The sequence below is a fragment of the Dunckerocampus dactyliophorus genome, chromosome 7 (assembly GCF_027744805.1).
Source record: "Dunckerocampus dactyliophorus isolate RoL2022-P2 chromosome 7, RoL_Ddac_1.1, whole genome shotgun sequence".
Lineage (NCBI taxonomy): Eukaryota > Metazoa > Chordata > Actinopteri > Syngnathiformes > Syngnathidae > Dunckerocampus > Dunckerocampus dactyliophorus.
In genome coordinates this window covers 7,483,313-7,497,566 of record NC_072825.1, presented here as the reverse complement: position 1 = coordinate 7,497,566, position 14,254 = coordinate 7,483,313, and the positions used below count along the sequence as shown (strand labels likewise).

Sequence of the window (14,254 nt, the reverse complement as noted above, 5' to 3'; positions counted from 1 at the left end):
ACGTGCTGGAGGGCTCGCCGCCAACATGGCGCAATCACACAGAACTCTTAAAGGGGCATGGTTGTCTGTGTATAGGGATGTTTCGAAAAGTCAGTGTGTTATGATACATGATAGCAGATCTAAAGCGACAAGTGTTTGAAGGTAGTAGAACGTTAGAGCTGCATAGTGGTGACTCGTGAGTCTGGAGGAAGCAGGAGCAGCTTGAAAAGCACTCTACAGGTTTTTGATGCTAAATCACTGGGAGCTGTTGACGGTGAATAAAAAAGAAGCTATTTTTTAAAATATTTTTTATGTACAATCCTGACCATTTTCAACCAGGTACAGTGCCCTCCACAAGTATTGGATCTCTTCTATGAACAATGGATAGTGATATCTTCACTCCTGCCCTCTGCAGGTTGTTGCTGATATCACCAACAGTTGTTTTAGGGTCTTAAGCAGGGATGCCCATTACGTCAATCGTGAGCTACCGGTCGATTACTTATAGCTCTCTACCTGTTCTACGTCTGTTACTTGGTACACCAGTGGTTTCTTTCTGCAGCACATTCCAAATGTGGCTAGGACCAAGGTTCTGATTGACTTTCCACCTTCTCTCAGATTCATAATTGCTTGTTTGTCAAGCTTGTTTTCATGTTGTTTTTACCACTAAATTCAGTCTACCCTACCCAATCTGAAATGGAGTGTAGACATTCAGTGCTATTTATCCATCCATCCATTTTCTATACCGCTTCTCCTTGTTAGAGTCGCGGGGGTATGCTGGAGCCTATCTCAGCTGACTTCGGGTGAGAGGCGGGGCACACCCTCTGGTCGCCAACCAATTGCAGGGCACATATAGACAACCACTCACATTCATACCTATGGACAATTTAGAGTCTCCAATTAACCTAACATGCATGTTTTTGGAATGTGGGAGGAAACCGGAGTACCTGGAGAAAACCCACACACGCACGGGGAGAACATGCAAACCCCACACAGAATCGAACCCAGGTCTTCCCGATCTCCAGACTGTGACTGTGTGGCCAACGGGCTAACCACTAGACCACCCTGCGGCCAGTGCTATTTATTGCTCGATTAAACAATGTAATAGGACACACCTGGGTAACAAAATACACATCAGCCAATACTTTTGCTCACATGGCAAATGGGTGGGTTGGTGCTGTCTTCTAAGTTGTGCATCCAATCCAAATGTAAATACTGTACCTGGAAATAAAAGCTGAACTATTGATCTTTGGTCTCATATTCATATTTTAATGTCAAACTCAAATGTTTTCAGCAGCAAAAATAAAGGAATTGACTTCACTGTTCCAGTTCTCATGGAGGGCACTGTATGCTAGCATGTCTTCCAGTACATCTTGAGAACAACCCATTGAAGGTGCCACAGATGTCATTTACAGTCACAGTGAAATGAAGACCCCATGGATGTCTGTGTACATCAAGATCACGTTTTAACTGTTTTTGCTATTCTGCAGCCTGTCACGGCTGACTTAGACCCACTCTCTTCTGTGCAGGGCGATGGCCTGCAGCTAGAATATGAGATGAAACTGACCAACGGCCAGTCTTTCTGGACGCAGCACTTCTCCGCAGATGAGTTTGGTAAGAGAGAACGAATACCGTGTGAATCGGCCACAACACAAGCTAGGTGCCACTTAGCAGAGCCAATAAAGCGCACTGAAGTGGACAAATGATGATAATGACCAGACAGCTACATGAATTAATGACAACAGCTGAACTGAGAAGAGTAGCGCGATCAGCTGTATTTTTTGTCATTCTCTCCTCCTTCTACTCCTCATTGACTCTGTCACCTCACCTGTTCCTCACTCATTAATGATTCTATTTCTGTTCCTTACCTCATCTCATGGCTTATTCCTTCAGGAATCCTGGAGACCGACATCACCTTCCTGGTCATCTTCTCCATGGTGTTCCTGCTCTCCTGCTACTTTGCCTGTAAGTACCTGTCAGTAAGTGCCATTGCCTTAGTCTATTACAACAGCAGCATGTTTTCTTGATGGCATCAGAGTAGCTTCTCATGTTCTCCTCCCCGTACGCTGCTAAAGAGCTTTGTAGTCATGAAACGAGCAGCACTTTTGCTATTTAGAACAGAACAGCACTTTTGCTATTTAGAAAGATTTTAGAAAGCACAATGGAGGAGAAAAAGGTTGTTTTCATATCGGTTCAATTTAAATTTTTAATTGCTGGTGAAGGATGCTTTGCAGAATGCTTGTAAGCCTGCTGGCCTCACGGGATGCGATAAGAAATGGAGCCCTCTCCTCCAGTAGTTAGAATATAGCGACCTAGAATGGCACTCAGTAGACCTCCAACAAGGCCAAACAATCCGGATTACAGTCGTTTTGTTCCACTCCAGTACTGTAGGTGGCGGTAATCTGACTGCCTTGTTCTCGAATGCAACCGGTGGTTCGCTTCATGTTGTAAACCTTCTGTATTTACATTTGTGAAGTATACTTAACTTCTGTGGAGGTTTTTGGGGACAAGACCAGAGAGAGACAACAACAACCACAGCAGGACTAGAATGGCTACAAAAATAGTGTCCATAATAATAATAACAAGATAATAATTGTAACAACAATGATAATACGATACTGATTGACTGTCTGTCTCAGCTATTTGAAGTGCCGTGCAGTACTGTTCCATGCCAGTCCTGTAGTTGGCGGTAATGGTCGTTAACAAATTCTTGCTAACTTCTACATGGAGAAACATTTTTAACATTTTATAGCTGGTACGTCACTACCTCACTTGGCCCCAATTTAAGTACCAGTAGATTGTAAGAGCTAAAATTAAAATGAATTACTTGAGATGCACCTTTACCCAGTTCTGCACCAAATGGGTTCTTCCTTGGCTTATGCCTTATTCTTGCTCATGACCTAACACATTATGAACAAAATGTAACCTAAACTTAATATAGTTGTGAATACCCTTTTAAAATGGCTTTTAAAATATAATACAATTTTTCATTAGTTTATTGCAATAGTTGCTCTTGAGCTCTCATTTAGATCACATGCACTTCCCTTGCAGATGGAGTCACTGGCTCAGGTCAAACCTCCATTTTTCAAATGTCATTTCGCAAGAATCATCCTTTCATGTCGCCTTAAAAGCCGTAAGTGAAAGATGCCAAGGTCAAGGATAAAGCTCCAGTCTCATTTGAAGACGACATGAACAACTAAATGGAACATTTCAGTGATGCAATCCGCACCTCAGGTGAACAGCAATGTATTCCGATTATTTATTTATTTTTACTACCAACAGTGACATCCTGTTGTTTTATTGTTAGTGACTCGGCATAGTTTTTATCTGGAAAGTTGATGCAGCTGAGGATTGAAAATGTTCCCTGCTATCCTAGCAGGGGAATTTGCACCTCATGGTCCAAACACTGTGGTGATTTCCATATCATCGGAAGATCTAATCTGCTGTCTTTGTAGTTTAGCTAAATTTGACTTTTAGTCATTCACACGATACTTGATTTAGAAGAGCAGAAGATAACATTGTTGTTATATCCCACTGAAATAGATTGGATTCATAGTTTTGACGTGCTTTTTGTGTGTGTTGATGATTATAATTCCACCATTTCCCCACTAGGTTGAGCAACTTGTTTAATAAAATGAATGGGGGAAAACTAGAAGATTTCTTGTGGGGTACATTGTGGTCATCTACAGCAATGCATTTGTAATGTCTCTAGTGTAGTCACATGGCGTAGCAACCACATATCAAAGGCGGTTTTGCGTCGCCAACAGGTGGCCTGGCATGCATATTACAGCGTTTTGTAGTTGTTTTTACCTGTGAACACCTGGATGTGAAACATTCCCACCTTTACTAGATTGTCGTCGTTTTGTAAAGGTACCCAAAGGACACAAAATCACGTACACTTGCCCGCCGCAGGCGCACATGAATGTTTACGACCTGCTTCCCACCTGTAAATTCTCCCCTGCAGCTTCTTTAGGTTGTAAAATATGCATCTTCTCACAGATGAGCGAAGAAGAGCTGCGAGATGGATGTATGCTAATGTAACGTTCACTCCCCGTCGATCTGCCAGCTTCTCATTGTCGCGCCTCACTCTCTCTGCGCCGCCATCTGTTAGCACAGCTCATTCTTTCCTTTTTTTTTTCTTCGTTAGTCCACATAAACACACTGCCATCACCTCGTGCCTTTATGTGTTTCCTCTGCAGACAATTTGAAGGGGAGACAGCTTTTTCACACAACCTACAAAATGTTTATGACGGCTGCAGGTGTAGAGGGTGAGTGCGCACACACACACACACAATAGGAAGTGTTTCATGCTTGAAGATGTGCTCCTGCTGCAGGATGACAATGAGTGCACGCCCGCAGTAATCCACACTCAAGCAGCAGAGATCTTATCTTCTGAAATCCTCTGTGTGCTACACAGTGCTCAGCAAAGCACAATGACCAGCTGTGCTCATCTCTTTCTCCTTCCTTATCTCACCTCTGTCCCCTCTTTAAATCACTTCCCATGCACCCCCCCACACCACTGCTGTTTGAACCCTATTGTTCGTCCTACGTCCTCACCTTCTTTCTCTGTGCTCTACATCTTCTCTGCTCTCCAGTGCTCAGCCTCTTGTTCCACTGTGTCTACTGGGGCCTCTACGCACAGGATGGAGTCGGCAACGGCAGTCTGAAAATACTCGGTGAGCCCTCCTCCTCCCCCGTTACTGCCTCTGGGAGTGAAGATGCAGAAAATGTTGCTTAAATTCAAAATTGTATCACTTTTGGGTCCTACTGTATTGAAAAATATATATAATTCTCTGGTCAGTCTGTGCCCAGTCAAACCTGCATACATAATGGAATTAAGTACTATAAAAAGTGCTATTTACCCATTCAAAACAAGAAAAAAGGCATTTGATTAGTTGTGCAAAAAATACGCAGTTATATCTGTCATTGCACAAAATTAAATTGGTGCACATATTATTTGACATGTTCTGCTATTAAATGTTAATCATGAGATAATTGTGTCCAATTGCGACATTAAAACTGTTTTTCTTGACAAAAGGCCAAAAACATAAAAATAAACATTTTTCAAAATACCATTTATATGGACATGGCCTGGATGAATGCCCACAGACATGCTCATAAATCTTGTATAAAATCTTTCCAGAAGGTTGGGCTGTGAAAGTTCCATTGTATTTTTACTATGGTGTGAAAAAGTGTTTGCCCCCTTCCTGATTTCTTATTTTATTGTATGTTTGTCACACTTCAATGTTTCAGATCATCAAACAAATTTAAATATTATTCAATGACAACACAACTGAACACAAAATGCACTTTTTAAATGAAACTTTTTATTATTGAGAGAAAAAAAATCCAAACCTACATGGCCCTGTGTGAAAAAGAGATGCTGTGGATGACCCGTGGCATGGTGGTTCATACTGGAAAACCCTCCAATGTGGCTGAATTACAACAATTCTGCAAAGACGAGGGGGCCAAAATTCTTCCACAGCGCTGGAAGAGACTCATTGCAAGTTATCGCTAACACTTGATTACAGCTGTTGCTGCTAAGGGTGGCCCAACCAGTTAATAGGTTTAGGGGGCAATCACTTTTTCACACAGGGTCATGTAAGTTTGGATTTTTTTGACAAACATACGGAAAAAAAAGAAATCAGGAAGGGGGCAAACACTTTTTGACACCACACCACACTGTACACCACACCACACTGTACACCACTGTACCCTGCACTTACAGAAAATAAAATCAGTGCACAAAGCACTGAAATCACACTGTGAAATCAGATAACACCCCCTCAAAAAAATCTCAAAAACTGTTTTACAGCTGGACAAAAAACCAAAAAGCATAAAAAATAGTTACAAGTTTTTAAAATACCTTTTTGTATGCACATGACCTGAATGAATGGATGTAAATTCCTACATGCACTCTTCAAAATATTCCCAGAAAGCGCACACAAAAGGATGGTTGGACTGTGAAGGTCCATTGTATTTAAAAAAAAAAAAAAAGAATGTACTGTATCTTCCCCACTTCAAGGTCAGTAATATCTGTCACGCTCTGAACACGGGCGGACAGGAAGTGACTTTGCCTGCCACTCAGCTTCCCTGAGCATGAGTCTTATTTATGTTTTAAATGGCTTGTTTACTCTTAATCTATCCACTATACTGGGTAATACGAGTGAAAATGTGACTATAGAGGTGTTAGTTCATGTCTATAGGGTTCTACTAATGTTAGAAAAATATTTAGGTCACAAACAAGTTTTCTACGCTCTAACTGTGAAAATATTCCACGTATAAAAAATGAATCCTACTTTGTGGAAATTCACTGATCACGATCATGTCTGGAACCAATTAACGGTGATAAATGAGGATTACTGTTGTGAAATATAAACAAACATGGACATGTTCTGCTGTGAAAATATTTAAAATGCAGTAACAGCTCACACTTGTGATGTTGTTTAAAGACCCCCCCCCCCCCCCCCCCCCCCCCCCACCACCACCACCACCACCACCACCACCCCAAAATGTTTCAGACATGGATAAAAGGCCCAAATCTTCTGTTTGTATGTACATGGCCTGGATGAATGGGCATAAATCCCCAGACACACTCATAAATCTTGTTAAGTCTTCCCAAAAGAGTGGAATCTATTATTGCAGCCAACTCCATAATATCTTCCATTTTCACTTCCTGTAGGTGTCATGGCAGGCAGTCCCAATAGTTTTTTTTGTTCTGTCATGTATCGAGGATCATGTATTTCTTTGTGTGAGTGTGTGCAGTGGCCTGATTTATTTATTTTTTTCCATTTCCAGTCTAATTACCCTCATGTCATCTCACTATGTCTCTTCTCTGTCCCTCCAGGGAAATTACTTTTCTCCGTCAGTTTCCTGGTGTTCCTCCTCATGCTTATACTGTTGGGCAAAGGTTTCACTGTCACCAGGTGAGGGGGTGTTAAGTAATGTTGTTGTGTTTACTATCTGTTCGACAACCCCCTCAACAATTTGAAATATCCGACTCACCGCAAGTCCGTGAATGCATCTAGACTGCGTTCTGACTGCTGATTGGATGAGCAAGGGATGGGGAGGTAGGCTAGTATATGTGGTGAGTCTCACTGGAGAGAAAAAAGTTGACCGAGTTTGGAGTTGAGTCTGAAGCAAGTTACTGAACAGTAAAATAAAACTATAGAATTTTTATAACGAGAAGCACCCTGTAGCTATGTGTTCGGAGCCCGTGACACGCTAATCGCCAAGGTGGTGACTCCGGGAGAGTCGGATAGTGTGCTGTGGGAGCTGACGGTGTCACCCCGCTTGCGACTGCAGAACAATACGTTTTTTCACTTTTACGTCTCTAAATACCAGTACCTACATTTGTCACCAGTCGCTTTTGGGAAAATAAATCACCAAGAGGGTTTGGAAAGTGGCCAGATTTAGCGAAAAAATGGCCAAGTTGGCAACACTGGGATGCACTGGGCTGAGATCGTAAGGAGGGGGAAGCCGTTCACAGAGAATACGTGAAAGAATCGTTCATAAATCGTTCAGAGCATCTATTCTTCTAATTAAAAAATAAACAAGAAATGATTCAGAAATTGAAAGAATGCCTCTCTCTGCAAAGACGGTCAAGGACAGGCTCAATAGAATGGTTATTGATGGCAATTCAGCACAGGCATAAACGCTATTGAGCAAACAACACTCGTATGCAAAAATGTGAACTCTGAGCTTTTTAATGATAAAGTTGTCTACATTTTGTTTTAATTTTAAACAAATATGGGAACCACTGAAAAAGGCATTTAAATGATTTCAGAGTAAGCCTACTTGTGCTTGCTGCCCTTTTTATTTGTTTAATTTTGTTGCTGTAACATTTAAAAAAGATTACAACTTTGACATGTTTATAAGCTGTGTAATGTTTTGCGGCTCCAGACTATTTTTTTTTTTTTTACTGGAAGAGGAAGCAAAATGGCTCTTTTGATGCTAAAGGTTGCCGAAGCCTGCTTTAAGGAAACAGGGCTCTAATAGTGGTGCGTTTTTGATTCATGGAATGTGAGCCAAGCAGTCCTGTTGTGTGGCATGAACAACTGCTTTTGCTTGACTGTTAATCTCAATGTGTCCTCCTTCCCTTCCCTAAACATGTATAACTGTAAATGTGTCCTCTCTGTCTTTATTGCGGCCTAACTGATGGCTGAACTTTGACCCCCTTTGTGTTTGTTAGGGCAAGGATCAGTCACAGCGGCTCAGTGAAGCTGAGCATCTACATGACTGTCTACACCATCACCTACGTCATCCTCTTCATCTACGAGGCTGAGGTACATGAGCAGCACACTACATGACTCGTGCACCACCATCAATCATGACGATCATTAACGATCCTTATTGTGCAAAAGGGACTTTTTAATGATGTCCTAACAGTAATATGTGTCCCTACAGCATACAGTCTCTACAATCTAACATTTCCCTCCTATTTTTTCTCCACTTTTGAGTGAAGAGGCACTCAAAACGGTCACTTATGAAGTTGCATGTTTTCAAGTCTTTTTTGACATGCCTCTACCTAAATGAGCCTGCCCCATGTATACGTCCACCTCTTCACATAGGACATCTTTGTAAAAAGTTTTTAAATAAACAGGCTTCACTACACCGCTTAAAATAAAGCCTGCCGTTCTGCCAACTACAGATGTGGGAGCTTTAAGTTTGATCATTTTGTTTAACTTCAGCGAATAAGCTAATCTAGTATGATGTTGCTGTTAAAATGTGAGTGTTATTTTAACACCGTAGCTCACATAGCTATTTGTGTCCTCCTGTCCCACTCCTTAATGATACATTATTGTATGTGATATATGGCATCTTGCAGTGGACAAGTACAGAGTTAGTGTAAAAAGTTCACAATAGCGCACACACTGTTGGAGACAAGTGGACAAACACAACTCCATCCATCCATTTTCTATGCCGCTACTCCTCATTAGGGTCACAGGGGCATGCTGGAGCCTATCCCAGCTGACTTCAGGCGACAGGCGGGGTACACTCTGGACTGGTGGCCAGCCAATCGCGGGGCACATATAGACAAACAACCATTCACACTCACATTCATACCCAACTCATTATCATTAAAACTACAGACATACAAAACGCCGTCCTCCCATTAGGGCTCACTAAAAGCACTTTTCAACTGTTTAAATTGCAGTAGACAACACATTCACAATACACTACTTTGGAACCTCTAAAATGTATTTCAAACTGCTGTCTTTAACAATAAATAACAAAGATTCATTTTGTATTTGATTTGTTTTGAAAAAGAGGGGTTGTCTTATATTCAGGTCAATACAGTATACAGTAATCCCTCATTTTTTTCTACAAAGTAGGATTCCTTATTTCTAAATTTAATTATTCCTTATTTATATATTTTCATAGTTAGAACCTTCTAAATAAGTGTTTTAACATTATTAGAGCCCTCTAGACATTAAATAACATTCCCATGGTTGCCTTTACACTCGTATTACCCAATATAGTAGACATAATAAGAGAAAATTAGACGTATAAGGCATAAACAAGACATAATAATCCCACACGCATTGTGAGATTTCCTTGTTGTTGTTCCTTTTTTACTTCCGGTTTCTGTACAGTACGTCCTGCAGTGGCTATTGTCTCGTCAGTGTAACATTACTGACACCTAATGACCAGTGTAGAACACTGCAAATCACAACTTCTTTGACTACTGTATGTCTTCTGAATGCCTTATACAGTGCTACCTTGGTTAAAGTCCAGCTTGGTTAGAACGTTTTTCGGCTAACATCCAAAAATTTTGCTGACATTTTTGCCCCCTTGTTTAGTGTCCAAAATAACATCCGGTTTGTTTACGCCGCCATCTTGGATCATACGCCTAAGACGAAATCTTGCAATACTTGCATGTGATTGCGCAATGCATCGTGGGCCGTGGGCGTCATTTTAGGACAACAGCGTTTGTTTATATCAGAATTCCTGCGAGAGAAATACACAACGTAACAAAATACGTTCAAGAATTTTATGGCTTACAGAGAAGACTGTCGTCATGTCAGAGGTATGTAAATGACGGAGTGGCTCCGTCATCGGCTGCGGTGCACACACATACATGCATACACATCTACTCCGGTTACCACGCAACAGTTTATCAACTCGGCGGCGTATCGAGGGTGACACTCAATGTTTCAGCCTGTCTCATTTTACATCCATAACACTCATTTTTCTGTTCACGGCATCCAGAGTCAAACATAGTACACGTCACCAGACACCTTATAAGGAGCCCTCGCCGGCGCACTTCCTCAAAGTCACTGCCCCCAGCGGTTGTTTTTTTTTCCCATTTTGTATATAAAACAAACGGCAAGGAACATGTTTATTGGTTCTAGAATGTTGATATTTAGTTTTATATATTTTTTACATTTTTGCAAATTGTGGTTGCAAGAATACTGTGTTTATTTTGTGTTATTTTGTTAACTGGTGATTTTGTGGGTTTTTTTCCAACAAAACTTGTTCATTCATTCATTCATTCATTCATTCATTCATTTCTGCATGTACAACTATCATTGTTGTTTTTTTGTGTTAACATTTTTGGGTGTCTGGAACAGATTAATTGGATATACATTATTTTCTTTGGGAAAATTTGCTTTGGTTCGTCTGTTTTAGTTTGAGTCGGACCTTGGAACGGATTAATGACGTTAACCAAGGCAGCACTGTATTTGTACTGTAGTTCATTTAGGCATTTTCATTCTTGAAAGTGCTTAATTTAGGCCAAAAATATAAGGAAAATATGCCCCAAACACCACGAAACAGCGGTAATTCATATATTTTTGAAAAACCGTAAGAGTGAAACTGGGAAATTCAAAGCGCGGCGTGGCAAGGGATTACTGTATCAAGATGGAAAACCAGGATTATCAGATGCTCTTCTCCCTTTTAAAGACAACAATATTCATTTTGAAAGGGCAGCTATTCTATTACATGAATGAATCCAGCACAGTACTTCATCCTTCCCATTTAAAACGTGTGCTACAAGTATGAGGTCTTCATGATTCGTTGATTCTTTACAAACTGCTAAATGTTGCAGTGTTGTACTGTAGTACAAATTCCTCAAGGGTTTGTTGACTCAAGTGAAAGATAATCCCCAAATTAAAAACTGATGGTTGGGAGAGCAGCTGCTGTTGTTGTTGCTGCTGACGCATCGTTTTCTATTATTTGTTGCTCATTTAATAACTTTTGACATTCGGACTCATAGACGGAGCAAACCATCTGAACCGCAGCCTTACTGAGATAGACCCTCATTAATTATGCTGCATGTGTGAAGATTTAGAGAGGACTCCACTGTTTGGCATATGAGGCGATGAATTAATAACACCCAGAAGTGTTGCACGTGCGTGTAGATAAAGCACAGTGCCATGTATTGGGACAGTGGAGCACGGTCTCGGCATACAACACAGTAATGGTCCAGTGGGATTATGGTTCTGGAAGTGTTCCAGCTATATATAACCATGGAGCCCTGTAGTCATTCTCCTCCTTCTGCAAAGGAAAAAGCTCCATACTCTGGGGAGCTCCCACTAAAAATAAGACAAACTGGGTTACACCGGCACCAAGACTCCAAAATGCAGTCTAGAACTCAACAGGCTGCGCTTGATTGGTTGGTTGGATGGCAAGAAGCTCAAAGGCGAGCTGTCGGGCCAATGCATTATGTAGCAGCAGGTAACCCAGAAGCGCTCTCCAGTCACTGGACTGTGAAATGCAATCTGGTACCAGCACATGACCGAGATGTGTGCGTAAGGATGGGGTGGGGGGGCGGGGGGCAGTGTCAGTGTCACACAGTCACAGCCGAACCATGAAACTTCCATCTTTGGTAATTGGGCCTCAGATTAGAATGCTTAGCCTCGAAATGAATGTGTGTTTTTCATCCTTCAGTTCTTTGATCCGGGAGAGGTTCTGTACGCCTACGACAGCCCGGCCGGCTACGGGCTGATGGGCCTGCAGCTGCTGGCCTACGTGTGGTTCTGTTACGCCGTGCTGGTCTCCCTCAAGCACTACCCCGAAAAGCAGCCCTTCTACGTCCCCTTCTTCACCACCTATACCCTATGGTGAGTCCTCAGACACGGGTGGGGAAATACCCTCAATTCATCTCTTTGAGGACTCTTCTTCTGTGCTCCCACTTTATTGATTTTGGGGGGGCGTTGATTCAAGTTAATTTCCATTGCTTTGTACTGTACACAGCCAGAAGAAAATATTCACACTGCAGCCCTTAAAGTCTGACTTGTTTGAATTCCATAAGAAATAATGGAAATAGAAATAATCTGGTGCAGGGTTAAACTGTCAATCCTTTAACTGTATATGCAATGTTTAAGTGTAAAAATAAGTTAACCGCTATACAGAAATAAACACTCAGACTTGACTGCAATGGCAAGTGACATAGGCGTAATGCAAAGGAGAGTCGCGTCTCAGATGTGCCTCACATATCTCGTTTTGTTTTTGACTGTCACAAAAAAACAACAAAGCATCACACTTTTAACTGTGAAGTGTTAATGCTTTGAATGCGTTTCTGCTAACTTCTTGTATATATTCTCAACACCCACTGTTGAAGTCCATTTGGAATAAGTCTTGCAAAAAAAAACGAAAGAAAAAGCACAAATCAGAGCGCTGTCGCTGAACTGCTCGTGTGACATTGTGCATCTTGAGAGAGCATCTTGAACTTACTTGAACTACCAACTTTAGAGGCGTATTTTCCATGAAATGTTTGGAAATGTTTGGGATTTTTACGACCTGGGGGGCGTTGGACGTTGAGGTGTTCCATTGTATTCTTACTGTCTTTAAGTAGCCGGAATGCTTCCTGTACTTCTTCCTCTTCCATCAGGTTCTTTGCCGTGCCGGTGATGGCTCTCATCGCCAACTTTGGCATCCCTCGTTGGGCCCGGGAGAAGATCGTCAACGGCATTCAGCTTGGCATCCACCTCTACGCTCACATCGTCTTCCTGGTGCGTACCTTTGATGCTAAGAAAGATGGTTTTGTTTTAAGATGTGTAGCGAAGCCTCTTTTTTTTTAAGTGGTGGGCGCATACATGAGGTATCATGTATGCGCGGTATCATGTCACTTTGATGTCATGTCAAAATCATGTCACCAAAGATGTCACTTTATCCCACAAGTGGCCCTTGATACCAGAGGTATCATGTCCATGAGGAAAATATTTCCTTCATGATGGCATGACAAAGCCTCAACAAAAGCGAGCGTTTGATCGCCTCTTCTCTGAAAAGTGAAGCAGGCAAGTGAGAGAGATGATGGCTTTTTCTCATGTTTGGTGCCCATAGAACACATATCACATTAAAAAGTCACTTTTGCATAGGGAACCTTTAATCACATTGTGGTCGTCTAGAACCATAAACTACAATTAGCATAGTTTCCGGACTATAGAGGTTTGTAAGCCGCATCCACTGAATTTAAAGAGAAAAAAAGATGTAATGAGAAAAAAAGTAGATATATAAGCCGCAGGCGTCCATGTCATAAGATGGGATATTTAGTAGACAGAAAGATGTTACACAAAGATTTTTTCCAACTTTTGATTACAACAACACAACAGCACATATAAGACGGGAAGTTAAACAGTGCCGAACATTGCATCTAACATGGTTATTTAAACCGTAGCCTACCAGAAATGTCATTCATCGCCATCCTCCTTGGAACTAAAACCACTAAAGTTGTCTTCTTCAGCATGCCCCATCATTCCTTCGTCCCACACTTTGTCAGTCTCTCTGTTTCTCTTTCATTGTCTGTCTTTGTGTCACTTTTGTCTCGAGCCATTAGCCATTTAGCTTTAGCTAAAGCTCTTCATCACACCGTAGTCCTGCCTTTAGCAACCCCTTGGTGACAGTGGATGGTTGGCAGTCCGAGTAGTCCAAACAGAAGCTGTAGTAATTCTACACTTGATCAAACTTATTTAAGATTTGTCAGAGATTGCTGCATAAGACTTCAATATGTAAAATTAGCTTCCACTTCGCTCGCCCACGTCACTACATCCTGAAGCTGCACTCTAAGCATCGTAGGAAAAGTAGTTTTTAAGCCATAATTACGGTAATTCAGATTGATTGGCATACATTTATAATCTCCTAGGTCATAACACGACCATCGGCGGCCAACAAGAACTTCCCGTACCATGTGCGGACGTCCCAGATAGGGATCCTCCTGTCCAGTCCAAAAGGAGGCGAGGGGGTGGAGAGCTTTCCTCACCATGCCTACGGGAATGGTTCCTTCCTGGGAGACTCCCAGCCCAACTTCACCGAGCTGTTCTCCATCCAATCAGTG

At 41.7% G+C, this 14,254-nt stretch overlaps 1 protein-coding gene across 1 annotated transcript in view; it reads left to right on the top strand.

Annotated features, from left to right (window-relative positions):
* tmem145 (transmembrane protein 145) overlaps positions 1-14,254 on the top strand; it is a 40,812-nt gene that overhangs the window by 23,625 nt on the left and 2,933 nt on the right. The window contains exons 6-14 of the mRNA XM_054780763.1: positions 1,506-1,590; positions 1,870-1,941; positions 4,176-4,244; positions 4,572-4,652; positions 6,824-6,902; positions 8,168-8,261; positions 11,869-12,041; positions 12,812-12,932; positions 14,063-14,251. Of these exons, the coding sequence (XP_054636738.1) occupies positions 1,506-1,590; positions 1,870-1,941; positions 4,176-4,244; positions 4,572-4,652; positions 6,824-6,902; positions 8,168-8,261; positions 11,869-12,041; positions 12,812-12,932; positions 14,063-14,251 (963 nt within the window). The remainder of the gene's footprint in view (positions 1-1,505; positions 1,591-1,869; positions 1,942-4,175; positions 4,245-4,571; positions 4,653-6,823; positions 6,903-8,167; positions 8,262-11,868; positions 12,042-12,811; positions 12,933-14,062; positions 14,252-14,254) is intronic.